Here is a 14,927-nt window from a genome sequence, read left to right as displayed (position 1 = left end):
AGCGCATGGAGAGAGCCCTGATGCCATCCCCGCCCTACCCCATGGCCTGGGCACAGAGGTACATTCTGGAGTTGCCAGAGGAGGCTGGGGATGGTGCATGTACACTGGCAGCACATGCTGGGCCAAAGCTGGCCCGGGAAGGCCTGCCTCAGGCATCGAAACTGGGGGAGCTTTCTTTCATTCCTCAAAGCTGCAAATCTGAAACCTTCACTTCTGTTCCATGTGTAACCTTTGAAATGCTAGTGATGCTATAAAGCATCAAAATACACAGGAAAATGACTTTTCAGAAAAAAAAATTTATTGTAATTTGTCAAGAATTCCAGAAGGCAAAGTAAATATGATATTAGGGGGATCTTTAGGGTGGGAACTTTTCTTACAGATGGGTTAGGATTCCCCTATGTAAGAGCAATACTTTGTACTGAAAATATTTCATTTAAAATGTCTGACTCAAGAACTACCATGAGTTTTCATGTGGAGAAACAAGGTCCTAGGAAGAGGAGAACAAGGTGGGCAGCTAGTGGGAGATGGGCCCAGCCTGCTTGGTATTTGCAGCTTCACTCAACAGGCTAACCACTCTCCATGAGGCCACTGAGAAATCACTGGGCAGAGAGGGGCACACTCATGACTGTGGCATAGACTGGCTCTGAGTGAGATCCTGGATCCTGGGAGGTCCAGTCCTGCAACAGGTGTCTGGAAGAGAAGCCATCTTCACAAGATGAGGAGAAGGAAGTACACTTAGCAAATCAGCTGAACACGATAACTTTCTTCGAGACTCATAAAAGCCAAGGCCTGCAACGCTCAGCCTTTGCTCTCTCCAGTTTCACAGTCAAGAAGTGCTGCCAGTGTACCTCAGCACGCACAAGCGAGCAAGAAACACAACTTCTTCATAAATAACTGCTGGCCATGACCAGTACAGTGGTAGCCATGCAGCAGGACCTTCTACTCCAGTGTAAGGTAATTCACTGACAATGTGCAGATTTCTCAAGGGGATTCACTGGGGCTTCCCCCTAACTCCCGTTACCCTTGGAAAATCAAAGAATTACTGAAGCAAAACCCCCACTTCTCAGAGGATCAGCCTAGTCATCGTACTGAATTTCAGCCTGCAGTTCCTTAGTGATATAGTTCACCAGCATTGCCATTAACTGATGCTTCAGGGCCTCACTGCCCATAACCAGAGTAGTCAGCTGCACAGCATCTGTCCAATCCAAGTGTCTGATGATGGCAGTGGCTTCATTAAAGAGCTTCTGCTGCTCAGCGGGAGGCAGCTCCATTAAGATCTGTGGAACTGGCTTAAGCTGTCCACTCGTCATCCAGGCACCTAATAGACCTCCTACAGCCCCCCCTAGAAAACAAGGAAGGGTTCCATTAGTTGGGCCCTATTCATCAACGGTGGCCTTAGGTCCTTGCTGAGAGCACGTCTATGGTGATGATGGGTGGCGCATTCCTGAGTGGTCAGAACGAGCAGGGCTTCACGCCGGCTCTACCAGGCAGTGGGGAGGGCAAAGGTTTATGTGATCTTTGGTCCATTTTGCCCAGATAATTGACACACAAACATGCCCTTTCCTAAGCTCCACACTCAGATATAGAATGAAGCATAACCATTTCTCCCAGAACTGTGCTAACTAAAACCTTCCTCACGAGCTGAAGAAGCACCCCCTCTACCATGCTTCCATAAAAATTTCTCTCCCATCACAAAGGAGATGGCTGAAGAGTGAATGCATTTTTAGAGTAAAACCATCTCCGTGGAGAGGCCAAGTTTCCTTCAATAGGTGGCTGTTACACTTCCTGCCCTTGAACTCAGGAAATTTCCAGAGAACTTAGGTGGCTAAAGGAACCTGGGGACAGACAGTTTCTCTTATCTTAAAGTAATGTTTTTTATACCACACCTACAAGTTATAAAATGACAAATAACAAATTGAATTTAGTTTACTATTTCTCTTTCTTCTACCAAACAAGGGCAGGAACATTATTCTCATCGTTGTTGTTGTTGTTGTTATTGTTGCTTTGTGGTGCTGAGGATCAAACTCAGGGCCTTGAGCATGCTAGGCAAGCACTTTACAACACTGAGCCACATCCCCAGCCCAAATATTATTCTTTTTTAAAAAAATATTTATTTCTTAGTTTTTTTTAGGTGGACACAATATCTTTATTTTACATTTATGTGGTGCTGAGGATCGAACCCAGTGCCTCATGCATGCTAGGCAAGCACTCTACCACTGAGCCATGATCCCAGCCCTAAATATTATTCTTAAATGGAAATTTATTCTCAAATTTAAGGCATGCTATTTTGGGATTTGATGGCCTTGTATAATGTAAAGTTCCATAGGCCATGTAAAGGATGGTGCAGGTTGAGGAAAGGTGCCCTATATCAGGAGCTTCAAACTCAAGTACCTTCAAGGGTCAGGTGGGTGATCAAAAGGAGTGAAATGGGCAGAGTGGGTCTGTGGTGACCTGGGAGCTGGGTCCCTGTCTCAAGGAACAGCTGCTACCCTATGCCAGCCAACTTCTGTCATGTGGAATACCAGATTTATGCCTTTAAAACATCTCACTATTTTTAAATATCAGCAATCAGATATTTAAAGATGCAGCCTGGCTGGACTTAATGACTCACTCCTGAAGAATAGAGAAAGGAAAACAGAAATTTTACAGTGGAAAACCCCAGCATGTGTGACCTTAACCAAATAATCAAGGTCAACATCACCAGAGACGTCATGTACTCCCTGAAATGATGCAAGAGAAGGAAACTTCACCTCTGAGTTATTCTTTCCAAAGACCCATAACACCAGTCTTCATAAAAAATACATCAGAGGAACCTAAACTAACAAACCTAAATACCTGCTTGATATCCTTCAAAACAAACAAGGTCATGAAAAACAAGGAAAGTAAGAAATTGTCACAGAACAGAAGAGACTAAGGAAAACAGGGCCACTAAATGCAACGTGGCATCCTAGACTGGATCCTAGAGCAAAAGAAAGCCATTACTGTAAGAAATATAAATGAAATTTTGAGGACAGTTAACAATAATGGATCAGTGTGGTTTCCATAGTTTTGACAAAATGTATCATCACACATGTTAACACTGGGGAAACAGAAACAGGGTGAAGAATGTATGGGAATTCTCTACATAACCCTTGCAACTTCTCTGTAACTCTAATATCATTCCAAAATGAAATGTTCGGGGATAAAAACCCAAAAAATAAAAAATTTTTAAAAACCTGGGCCAGAGACAACCTGCTCCCAGGCTGGGTTGAGAAGACAGGTAGTAAAACCGGTGTTTCCTGAAGCCAAGCAGGGAGGTACCTAGAGCCAATGCCTCTTCTTATATGGGGACTAGAGCCAGCCTCATATTCTGGAAGCTGAATACTGGCCCTGATCAGGTTCACTTCTGCTTCAAAAAAAAAAAAAAAGGAACATCCTGGAGAGGGGAGAACCAGCTAATTTACAAGTTTTACTGAACTTTTCCCCATGACACCAGTGAAATGCTTAGAGCCGACAAGAGTTGCACTCATCTGCACTAAACCTTTATGAGAACATCAATATTTGATTTACAGCAGCACTTAATGCAAAAAGTCGCCAGGAATATCGACCAGCAAATTACTAGCTCTTTGGAGAAGAAAAAATTCCTTTGTTTTCTGGGTAAAATGATGCTTCCACCCCTGACCAGGGGCTGGAAGTAGTGAATCCCTGGGGTTCTCTATACAGACATCCTGTTCTCTACCAGCTTTTACTCAATCTGAATAAAATATGTGTTCCCAAAATGGCAACGGGGCACAGCTATATGATAAAATTATCTCAGTAAGTCCTGCCTTGAGCACTTAGATGGGGGTAGGGACAAAGATTTAGAATATCACTGAGGAAGAAGGAAGTGGCCTTGTCTCTTCCCTTGGTTTTCTTCCTGGACAGCAAGAGCTGAAGTCAGGACTTGCAAATTCACAGAGCTGAAAGGGTAATATATACTGGGAAGGTCTAGGGCCACCCACATGCTTATTTTTCTCCCCAGTGTGGCCATAGCTTAATGAAATGTCCTTGAAGGTCCATCCTACTACCGAAGGAAAAAAAGAGGACAGGAAGTCTTGCAGTGAGCTGGGAAACAGAAGCCAACCTCAGCATAAAAGTGGTCTCTCTCCAGCCTACATGCACTAGAAGACTGCAATCCTGTACAAGGATTTCCACTGGGCTGTGAACTCTCTGAGGCCCCTGACTCCCCAGTAAGGCTGCCCAGCACCGAGCAGTCTTTCCATAAATATCTCCAGAAGCCCAATCCAGCAGGTGCCAAGCTGTCATGAGAACACCATTTAAACTATGCTTCAGGGTCCATTAGAGGCCACCTTGAGGGGGGCCTTATCTAGCTCTTCTCAATTCATCTGGATGGTGGCCAGCTCTCTGCCTCCCTCTTAGCCTATGGTTTGGGCCACAACCCTGAGCCAGATAGAACTTCCGTGGCCTGGAATACAGGAATTCTTCTTGTCCAGTTATGATTTGGATATGAGGTATCCTCCAAAAGCTCCTGCATATATAATGTAGGAATATTAAAAGGTGAAAGGATTAGATTATGAGAACTATAACTTAATCAGTCATTCTTAGTTTAAATGGACTATTGGGAGGTAATTGTAGGCAGGTGGGACATGACTGGAGGAGGGAGTTCCTGGGGATATGCCTTAGAAGGGTGCATTTTCCCTGTGCTACCCCCACCAGACCCCCCCCCCCACCTCCAGTTGCTTGGCTGCCATGAGTGGAACAGCATTTCTCCACCTTTCCCTTCAGCCATGATATTCTGCCTCACCTAAGGGCCCACAGCAACAGAGTCCATCCACCATGAACTGAACTTTAGAAACTATGAGCCAAAATAAATTTTTCCTTCTCTAAGTTGTTCTTGCCAGGTGTTTTGGTCATAGCAATGAAAAGCTAACTAATACATTTCCTTAATCCAAAAGAACTAACTTTATCTTGTTTCCAAAGAACAATGGGAAAATTTGCCAAACTTTCATTCATTGCTAGAAACTGGTTCCCAAATTAAAGCAGTTTGCTTCAATTGCTCTCTTGCTTTTGCTCCATGACCTTTTTGCTTTCAGAAGGGTGAAGGTCTCTTGAACAAATTGGCATGTGAAAGATGGCCATCCAGCTTCCGTTCTTAGTAGGTGCCAGCAAATCCCAGCAAATACCTCCCTGGATCCCTTCTGAAGTGACATGATGATGATGATGATGATGTGGGGAAGGGACATCCAAGGGACCTAGGCACCCTGATATCTTTGGACTAGGACACATTCCTGGGGTCAGCAGATGGCACTGGGGCCATGGTTCCTCCAGGTCTTAAGGACACAGAAGCCACTGCCAAGAATACCTGCATTCCTGAGAAATCCACACACAAGCTTCTGTTTCTAACAAGACAAATCAGATACATGAAGGTCATTTCACAGACAACCTTAACTCCACGAACTCCTTGTACAAGCCATTGGTGTCACTCTTAAGAGGTTCATTCCCCACCCCACCCCACCCCCACCCCCACGCCATGGTTCCAAAGACTCATGACATGAGTCTGGCTGTACCTGCCAGAACCTACACTTACCAACAGCTAGTCCTGGTGGGCCACCCATCAAACCACCAACGAAGGCCACAGCCCCTGTGACCAGGGCACCCCTCCCAGAGTGCTTGACAGCTGCCTTCATCTTGCTTTCCTGGGAGACGGAGCACAGCAGCTTCATGATGTCCGACACTACGATGGGCATCCTGGGAGGCTCTACAGGGGAATCAAAGGGAGAGTTTCAATGGGTATAAGTGTATTTCCACCCAAATGTTACTCTTCCAAAACTCTTAAAGAAATGTCCCCATTTTCTGAGAGAAAATGTAGATATTTTGTGTGTGCAACAAACTGAATGCCATAACGTGAAAAGGACTTTGTCACAGAGAAGCAGGGCAGCAGTTAGTTAATAAGCAAACAGAAGCAGAAGAGGAGATGAAAGGTCTTCTTTGCCCTCTGATTAACTTCTGATTTATGAGGGATTAAGGAGCAACCCCAGCCACATGGTCCACCAGTTTATCACAAGGGAGGCACGTCTGACCTCTCTTGCATCAGCGGCCTTTCAGTTGGCTCAGGCAATCCTCAACACACAAAGCCTGGCAGAGACCAGAAAGTCCCAGCCTCATGTTCTCTTTATGTGACAGGGCATCTGAGTGAGCGCCAAGCCAGAGAAGGGGAAAGGACAGGACTCTGGGACCACACTGGCATTTGCCTGCTGTGTGACCTGCAGCTGAGTATCGGATAACCTCACTTTAAGATGGAGATAAGCCACATACATGCTGGGCTCTTGTAAGGCACAAGTAAGATGGATACAGAATGACCAGTCTGAGAATGGGACGTTGCAGGCTCTCAGTGTGATGGCACCAAATGTCTTACCGATACACAACACTGGCTTCTTTAATCAGCTAGTCTTCAAAAGCCTACAGTTCTCCACATGGGACATTAAAAACAAGGACAAGATGAAGCTATACGATAAAGTAACCGAGAGAATAAAATAAATCAAATAATTCCAGGGGGTTGCAATGTAAGTGAGAAAAAGGACAGATGGACCTTTACAATAATTCTCTGGGGTCCGGAAACTTGTCATGCTGGCCCAGAAACGATAGGCAGAGTGCAGCCAAGGCCAGGGTGGGCTCTGTCAATACAGAGAAGGGCAGGAATGAAGAGCCCCACACACCAGGTCTCCTGGCAGGGTCAGAAGGAAAATCAGAGCAGCAGAGGTGGTGCTTCTCCCTGGAGATTCAGCTGATCCCAAGACTCTACCAGCACTTTCCTTTCTTGACACACTTCCCTTTTCACACTGAAATACTGAAACAGTTGCTAAAAGAAAGTTGACCAAGAAATCCTGGGGCAAAGTCTATGCCTCAGCAGCTTTCACTTACGTGAGCTCTTTCTGACCCAGGGATAATCCAGAACCAGAAGTCTCCCATAAATTGTCCTCTTGATTCTGGAAGAGAATTTTCAGCCCTTGGAATGAACCCATGGACCCACCATCTTACTACAAAGACAGGTTTTCAGAACTTCTCTGCCTTCCTGGAGGGCCAAGAAGTATGTTGTGCTCTAGCCACCGAAAATTTTTCTTCTTTTTCCTTTTGATATATTTTAGGTGATGACTCTCCCACAAGTGCACAGGGAGCACTTAAGATCTTGTTAAATACAAGCACAGGGGGACTTTGGACCTTACTTGGGGCAACAGGACTCTGGGAGAGCACAACCCAGGATGTTACTCAGTCTTTGAATTCAGAGGTTGCCAACAAGTTGTCCCCCAGATGTGTCATGTGGGGTCTGAGATGCAGAGGAGAACTCATGCATGCCTGTTGCGGCTCTAGCTTCTCTGTGTCCTCCTGGCTTCCAGGCCCTGCCCCAGCCCCTGTGTTCCATACAAAATGAATGTCCCCTCCTCCTGCTCCCTATAAGAGAACTCCTCCTGCTCTTCTAGTGGTCAGGACTTGTCCTCACATAAATGCCATAATAATAAAACCACATTATCACAGGGAAGGAACTAAACATGGCAGAAGCCTCACAGAAATTGGGAGACGGAGGGCATAACCTAACTTACCCAGTGGCCAAGGTCCTAAAAAGCAATGCAGTTCAACAAAATGAGTTTTACTTCAGATGCATATGAAGATAACCAAAGAAATCAATTTTATGGTAAAACCTTTCAAAAGGCTAAAAAGCCTACCGTAAAATATCTAATCACCTTCTAGCTTAGCTCTGGTTTATAGCCAGGTTTTTATCTGTCAATTATACTGGGAAAAGGGAGGCATAGCCCAGGTCTCAGGAAAGCGCCCTGAAGACTGTGGGGAACTTCCATTCCCAAAAGTCTGAGGCCTCTAGGCCCTGCCATTCTTGGTCTGCAAGGCTGCCATCCACACCAGTGCCTGGGTACCACTCTTAATACAGGTTTTCTGCAGAATTATGGACCTACTCTCTCAAAACAGTTTCTATACAATAAGAAAATGTTTAAAAAATATAGAAATCAGTATATATATATATATGAGTTCGCCCTTATCCATGAGAGATACATTCTAACACACCCAGTGGATGCCTGAAAGTATGGCTTACACCACACTTCTGTTTGATTTATCCTATATGCTAACTGGAGTTAATCTATCCTTTTTGTTTTATGCTCTGATGCCTACTTTGCATCACTATTCTTGAGCTCTGGGACCATTATTAAGGAAAATAAATATTACTTGAATACAAGCACTGTGGTTCCATGATACAATAGCTACTAAGTGCTTAACGGGTGGGTAGCATATACAGTGTGGATATGCTGGACACAGGGATGATTTACATCCCAGGCAAGATGGAAAGAGATTTTATCAAATTACTCAGAATGGTACATGATTAAAAACTTATGAACTTTTTAAAGTTCATGGAATTGTTTATTTCTGGAATTTTTCATTTAATATTTGACTGAAGGCAACTGGAACTGTAGAAAGTGAAATTGCAGATGAAGCAAGCCTATTATACTCACTCAATTGTGGGTTCAATTTAGACCTCCTCTGAATGACTCTAAGTCAAAACCCACAGGGCTAATGAGACATCATTTTGCAAATACTACTTCTAACCTCCACCAGGCCAGCACCAAGGTACAAGCCTAGGACTCTGCAGAAAGGGACAGCCAGCAGGCGCCATAGTGTTAAGACAGCTGGTAGAGGAAGGGGCCCCACTGCAGCTGAGTTTCAGTAGTTTCACACCACAGGCAGCAGTAGCTTTGAGGCTGCCCCAATCCAAGGGAAGGCTGATTTAAATTTATTGCAAGAATAATTTCAAGAGTTAGACCATCAACAGACTCTTGTTTGGAAGGAAGTTTTGTGACCTCATCTCCTGAGCCTATATTAAAAATCAGTTTCCTGGCAGCTTCAGGCTTACCAGATTAAGAGAGAAGCCTGTCCTGCTACTCCCTCTGCCACCTCAATGCTGCCTTTGTCTGCAATTGCAGGAAAAGAGGGGAGGGAGGAGGGAGGAGGAATACCTCACAGGAGTGAGCCTTTCCCTCATATCACACCTATTTCAGAATCTGATTTGTCCTTAAAATAGGCTGTGGTCATGGGAAGCCCATCTGTCAGCCACAGGAAAGACAAATGCCCACTGACTCCCTAGCTTCTTGCAAGTACCCAGACTGGTCTGCTGATTTCAGCAGGGTTCTGAAAGGAACAAAGAGATAGACGTAAGCCCACTCCTTGGAGAGCAGTCTCTTTTTCTGAGTTCCACCAGATTGTGACAGACAAGAAAAAGAAGGCTTCAGAGGTAACACAAACCTCCATATCTCCTGTTCTTTAAAAAAATATTAGATAAGATGTGCAAGCCACTGGGTTTGATCCCCAACAAAACACACCACACACACACACACACACACACACACACACACACACACAAATTAGTAAGGGCAGCCTTTTAAGAGTCAGAGTAATGACCTCGCTCATTCAATCTTCAGCACATTTTACTTCTCAAGGCATTTACAGAACTCCATACCCATTCACACCCTTGCACACTGGCTCTTGTACACTTTGTCTTTCCACCTTTCTATGCAAAGGTCACCAACAAACACTGGATTAGCCCACAGAGTTTTTAAATTTTAACTAATTATTTGCCAATACCTAAAAGTAAGGTTTCAGATACACCCCAGATTACTGTTTTCTCTTGAAAAATCAAAAGACCAGGCCACATTGGACCTGCCTTCCTGTGGAGTCCAAGGAGTGCAAGGTTGAGCAGGGACTGACACCCCCGTAGCCCACACACACATTCAGCAGGGCATTGGCCTCTCATAGCCCTTGCCAGAAGCACTAACCTTATCTTCCTACTTGGTAAGTAAACTGGTCACTTTATAATCTCTCAAAAGTATCTCTATTTCTTTTCTAAAAAGCTAACTCTTGCCAACAAAAACTAATCTTTCTTCCTAAACCACTGACACTCTTTTCTGATCGCCTCTAAATATCCATATCCTCTTCCCACAGGGCAAGGCCTGGTGTGCTGGTCTGCAACCCTCCGGCTGAGATTCCAATCAGGCTTTGTAACACCTACCCATGCCCACAGCGCACACTCTGCCTACATCACACACATCCGTACCCACATGCACACTGACATCACCACACCTATCCATATCCACGCACACATTCTGCCTATGTTACACGGACCCATACCCATGTGCACACTCCGTCTACAACACACCCATTCACACCCTTGCACAGCCTCTGACAACCAGGCCTACCCATACCCACTTGCACACTCAGCCTATGTCACATTCACCCACATCCACCCATACCCACGTGCACATTCTGCCTTGATCAGATCTATCCACACCTGTGTGCACGCTCTATCTGTGTCACACTCATCCATACCCACGCATCTCGGAGCTCCTGCGGGAGAGGGCGCGGGACCTGGAGCCAAGGCCCTGGGCTTAAGTTGTCAGGGCTTTAGTCCCAGCTGTGCTGCTTACTTTTATAACATGGCCTCTCGGTGCCTCAGTTTCTTTATATGGGGAGTGAATAGGCTAACAGTGTCCACTGACACAGTGAGGTTGGTCTCTCGCAGGTCAGGGCCCAGAGGCACTCCCAGACACGAGCACAGCTCGCCTCTCCGCCCCGTGGCCCCCGGGCCGGCCCGCCCTGGGCGCACCTTTACCTGGCTGTAAGGCGGCCGTGCCGCGCGCGCCTCTGAGGTCGCTACGCGCCTGTGGGGGACTGACGCCGCAGGAGCGCCGGGCCACGGGGCCCACGTCGTCCGCCCGACCCGGCCTAGCCCAGCCCGGCCCCGCCTGGTCCCCGCCCGGGGCACCGCCCGCTCGGGATCCGGCTCGGCGCGCTACCCAGGGACTCCCACAGGCCGCGGTGACGGCGACGGCGACGGCCCCGGCGCGCAGGCCCCGCCCTCCCGCCTTCCGGCTCCGCGGGGCCTTCCGGGTAGACGCGGGCCGGGTCGCCGCCGGTCGGAGCCCCAGCTGGGGGCGGTCTGGGGGCGGTCCCAGCGCGCGCGGCGGGAGGTCCACTCCCACCGTCCCCAACGACCCAACCCGGAGAGGCCGCCTGGAGAGGAGTCCCCGGACCCGCCAAGCGGTGCCACTTGACACCCACCCCCTGTCCTTTCGCCCTAGCTGGCACACGTTTTGGATCGAGTGCCCTGGAAGGTTCTCCTGGGAGACCTTGGCTGCCTTTGACCCTTCGCTCGGGGTCTCAGACCCTCGGGGTTCTCTCCCCGCAGTCTGGGCGTGGGAGAGGGCACGGGGACACCTGGGGGGGGGGTTAAAAGTGCTGAATTAGTATTTGGTGAATGAACACGACAGGGTCAGATACCAGCTGGGGGCCTCCAGGTCCGAAAAGAAGACGCCCTGGCTCTGCTCCTAGAGTTCCAGGGGTCGGGGCGGATCCCAGTTCTAGGGCAAAGCTGAGCTGGGAAACCTCCTGGGAGGAAGCTGAGGACGAGAAGGGGCGGGGTAACAGAGGGCGGAGGAATAACACTGAAGAGAGAAGTCCCCTGACTCTTTCCCCCACACACCCAAGGGCTGGCGGTGAACCATCTCAAATCTTCTGAAGGTTTTCCAAGGACACTGCAACCCTGCCAAGAAGGCATAGTTATCCATGCCACATTATGATGGGGAGAAGCTGGGCAAGAGCGGTTGGGCCACCCAAGGCCCCAGTTAAGAGTGTCGGGGTGCAGATTCCAGCCTGAGTCCACTTAACACCAAACCCTTATTTATGACCAGCATTCTGCCCAGCTGTCCATGGTGCTGTGCGCGCCCAGAGAATGAACACTTTTCCCACTGCCAGGGTAATTTTTCTACTGGTGTTCTTTTCCGCCCCCATGTAAGAAAGAACCCAAAGCACTTAATATCAAACTACCCCTGGTTGGAGTGAAATAACCTCGTCTGTTTCTGAATGGGAGCTTTGCGTGGGTTTGGGTGACTTTCAAAAAGTGAACTGAGGTTAAGAATAGAACAATTTGCAGCAGCGTCTCCTGCTTGGGGCCTGGGTGAGGCGCTCCTGTTTCTCCGCCGGCAGCTCCCTCTGGCGGCAGATTAAAGAACTGGCCGAGCCTGTGACTCACCTGAGCTGGGGAGTACCTGGAGCCAGGAAAGAAGCAAGGAGGGAAGGAAACCTTAAAGTTGAAGAGGCTGTACCTGTAAGAGGTTCATGCAAATCTTCAATCCGTCGGTAAACTGGGACCTTCACTATGCCATGAGTGAAGTCATGAAGCGCAGCGATGTCACACACAGCACCACTTTCTCCTAATGGCAGGTGGGGCCTTTGAATTAGACACACAGTGGAATCTCCATTACAGCTATATAGCTAATGTTTTCATGATGCTTACAATGACTTTATCCCTGTGCCTCCATTTCCTCATTTGGGAAATAATAATAATAGTTCCCAACTCATGGCGTTGTTCTGAAGATTAAAGAAGGTAATGTGTAGGAATCCAGGTTATTCTTGTTTGGATGCTGGGGTATGAAAATGAACAGCCTCTCCAGCGTCCCAAATGAAACTTAATTTCACCCTGCCCTTGACAAAGCACACTCTCCCCAGTGGGACCAAGAATCTCCCAGGATGCTAGATGGTACACATAGAACCAGCAGAGGGAACTCAGGACCCCTCAAGCCAGGGCTCCACCCTGCACACTTTCCAGAGGCTGAGTGCACCAGCTCCTAACTTACATGAATTTTTCAGCATAAATCCACCATAACTAGTGCTGAGTGATCCAGCCACACCTACAAACCCTGCAGCTTCTTGCAAGGCCTTGGTGTCATTTTGAAAGCTAAATTTTGTAGGCAGTGTTCCTTTTAGATTACTTCAGAGGAGGCAGCATAGTCAATTTAGTGTTTCTGGATTGTCAGAAATCTTGATCCAGCCTCTTGGCCCTTTTCCCCAAGGTACCCGAGTACTGGATACACCCTCACTTGCTGGGCCCAGGATACTGCTCCTAGTCCTGTAGGGCTGGGGAGATCTCCCCTGCTCCTGTAGGTAGCTCCAGATGCACCCCATTCCTTTCATGTGTGAAATATTCAGTGTATTGATGGGCACACACCAAGCATATTAATTTGCTCAGGCTGCTAAAATAAAGTACCACAACTTCGAGGCTTAAAACAATTTATTGTCTCACAGTTCTGGAGGCTGGAAATCTAAAATCAAGGTGTCAGCAGAGCCATGTACCCCACTATGGACTGAATGTTGGTGTCTCCTCAAAAACTTGGAAATCTCTTGGCTCCTTGATTTCCCAGCCTCCAGAACCATGAGAAATCAATTTATGTTGTTTGTATTTTGTTATAGCAGCCAGAATAGACTAAGACACTTCCTATGAAACCTATGAGGAAGATTTCTTTCCTGCCCCTTCCTATCTTTTGGTGGTGGCTGTCCAATCTTTGGTATTCTCTCTCTGTATTGACACATGGTATTTTCCCTGGGTGTTTGGGTCTATGTCCAAATTCCCCTCTTCTTATAAGGACATGAGTCATATCATATTAAGAGCCCACCCTAATAACCTCATTTTTACTTGATTAAATCTGCAATGACTATTTTCAAATAAGGCCACATTCACAGTGTCAGGGTAAGGACTTCATATCTTTTTTAGGTGATACAGTCAAACCCATAACACTAGAGAGTAAACAAGTGACAGCTATACTTTTATAATCTGAGCCTGTGTATGGTACATACATGTCTACCCTCTGGGACAATAAAAATAATATCAGGCAAGGACTATGTCAAGATCACTGTGTGCAGGGGAACCATCTGCCATCTTCCTTTACTCTTGGGAGAGCTTAATTCTGAAAGGATTGTTGGGGGACAAGGTGATTTGAGAACTGGTACTGATCTTGTCTCAGGCTTCATCACCATACTTCTAATTAATTAATTAATTTTCTTCCTTGGTGTTTACATCCTTCAAATATTTGTAGACAGTTATCATGTCCCTCTAGTCACCACTTAGCACCACTTGACATATTTGCTGTAGTGTTGAGTGTGCGTTATCATCAGTGTCATTATTATTACTACTATCATGATTTTTCTCCCAGCGCACTCCATTAGTCCCTCAGCCACCATTATCACTCTGTGAATTTCCTCCAGGTCCCCGTCCTATAAAGTGCCAAACTTACCCAGGATGGGACATTAAAAGTCAGTAGTGGTGACAAGTAATGACTTGCAGGTCTTCTGGCCCCTTACTTCTCTTTCATTCTCATCAGTTCTCCCAAACCCACATTAAAAAAAAAAAAAATAGACACACTAAGTGGAAACAGTGTGCTTATAGTGCAAACACAGCTTCCAGACAAATCCCCAGCCTTGCTCCCAACCAAATAATCCTCAGTTTCTTTAATTGCTAAATGAGGATGAGAACCCTAGCTCTCAACAACCTGGGGTTATTGGGAAGACCACATGAAGAAAAGAGACAAAGAAGTGCTTTGCACAATACAGAGCAGGAGACTGGCAATATTCTGGATGTCTTCAACATACAAATGGGGCTCCTGCAAAATGTTCCCAGTGTCAACTGTTCTAAAAAGCTAGGAATTCTAAGAACTTACAAATGAACTTGATAGAGCTGAGAGTCACACTAAAGTCTGCCTTTTGAAAGAATGTACGGAGATGCCCTACTTCAAAATCTACTTATAGACTTTAGTATCCAAATAAAGTACAGAACTCAATGCTGGCCAGGCCCTGGGAAACATGCTACAGATGGTCCTGAGGGGACACTGAAAGGTTACACTGCCATAAGTGATTTTTTTTTTTAAATCCACCTTGTTTTCCATTTTGAACCTCGCTGAAGAGTTCTTCTGTACTCGGAAGACTTATTTTCAGTCTGAGAAGAATGAGTTTCAATGGTTCTGTTGAACATGCAATTCTCACGCAAGTATTTCTATAATTATCCTGTTTCAGTTATAATACAGTTTCTGGAACAATAGGACTTTTATTGTATTGCCATA

General features: G+C 46.4%; 1 protein-coding gene and 1 long non-coding RNA gene across 9 annotated transcripts in view; one reads left to right on the top strand and one right to left on the bottom strand.

The window, feature by feature from the left end:
• Positions 1 to 276: 276 nt before the first annotated feature.
• C15H19orf12 (chromosome 15 C19orf12 homolog) lies at positions 277 to 10,956 on the bottom strand. Of its 6 annotated transcripts, none has more exons than XM_005330645.5 (4): positions 10,649 to 10,790; positions 6,901 to 6,965; positions 5,567 to 5,737; positions 277 to 1,342 (listed from the first exon to the last, which is right to left on the bottom strand). In XM_005330645.5, exons 3-4 carry the CDS (start codon positions 5,724 to 5,726, stop codon positions 1,077 to 1,079), a joined length of 426 nt encoding a protein of 141 aa, XP_005330702.1. In that variant the 5' UTR covers positions 5,727 to 5,737; positions 6,901 to 6,965; positions 10,649 to 10,790; the 3' UTR covers positions 277 to 1,076. The 6 variants fall into 6 exon arrangements, with proteins under 6 accessions (XP_005330702.1, XP_013216369.1, XP_013216370.1 ...); XM_013360915.4 differs by having other exon boundaries at positions 10,643 to 10,783; XM_013360916.4 differs by lacking the exon at positions 10,649 to 10,790 and adding an exon at positions 10,464 to 10,630.
• LOC120888021 (uncharacterized) overlaps positions 9,300 to 14,927 on the top strand; it is a 24,855-nt gene continuing 19,227 nt past the window's right edge. Inside the window, exon 1 of one of the 3 annotated variants that reach the window (XR_013430832.1) lies at positions 9,300 to 9,831. This is a non-coding gene — a long non-coding RNA (uncharacterized LOC120888021). The remainder of the gene's footprint in view (positions 9,832 to 14,927) is intronic. The other 2 variants (XR_013430833.1, XR_005731471.2) reach the window with 2 other exon arrangements.

This window comes from Ictidomys tridecemlineatus, chromosome 15, assembly GCF_052094955.1.
Source record: "Ictidomys tridecemlineatus isolate mIctTri1 chromosome 15, mIctTri1.hap1, whole genome shotgun sequence".
Lineage (NCBI taxonomy): Eukaryota > Metazoa > Chordata > Mammalia > Rodentia > Sciuridae > Ictidomys > Ictidomys tridecemlineatus.
This window is presented reverse-complemented; position numbering and strand designations above follow the sequence as displayed.

Bases quoted from the DNA above. Each gene is read 5' to 3' on its own strand.
- C15H19orf12 (XM_078032237.1), bottom strand. From the start codon at position 5,726: ATGCCCATCGTAGTGTCGGACATCATGAAGCTGCTGTGCTCCGTCTCC. The intron at 1,343-5,566 runs GTAAGTGTAGGT...CTTGTTTTCTAG, and splicing joins CCCACCAGGACTAGCTGTTG to GGGGGGCTGTAGGAGGTCTA.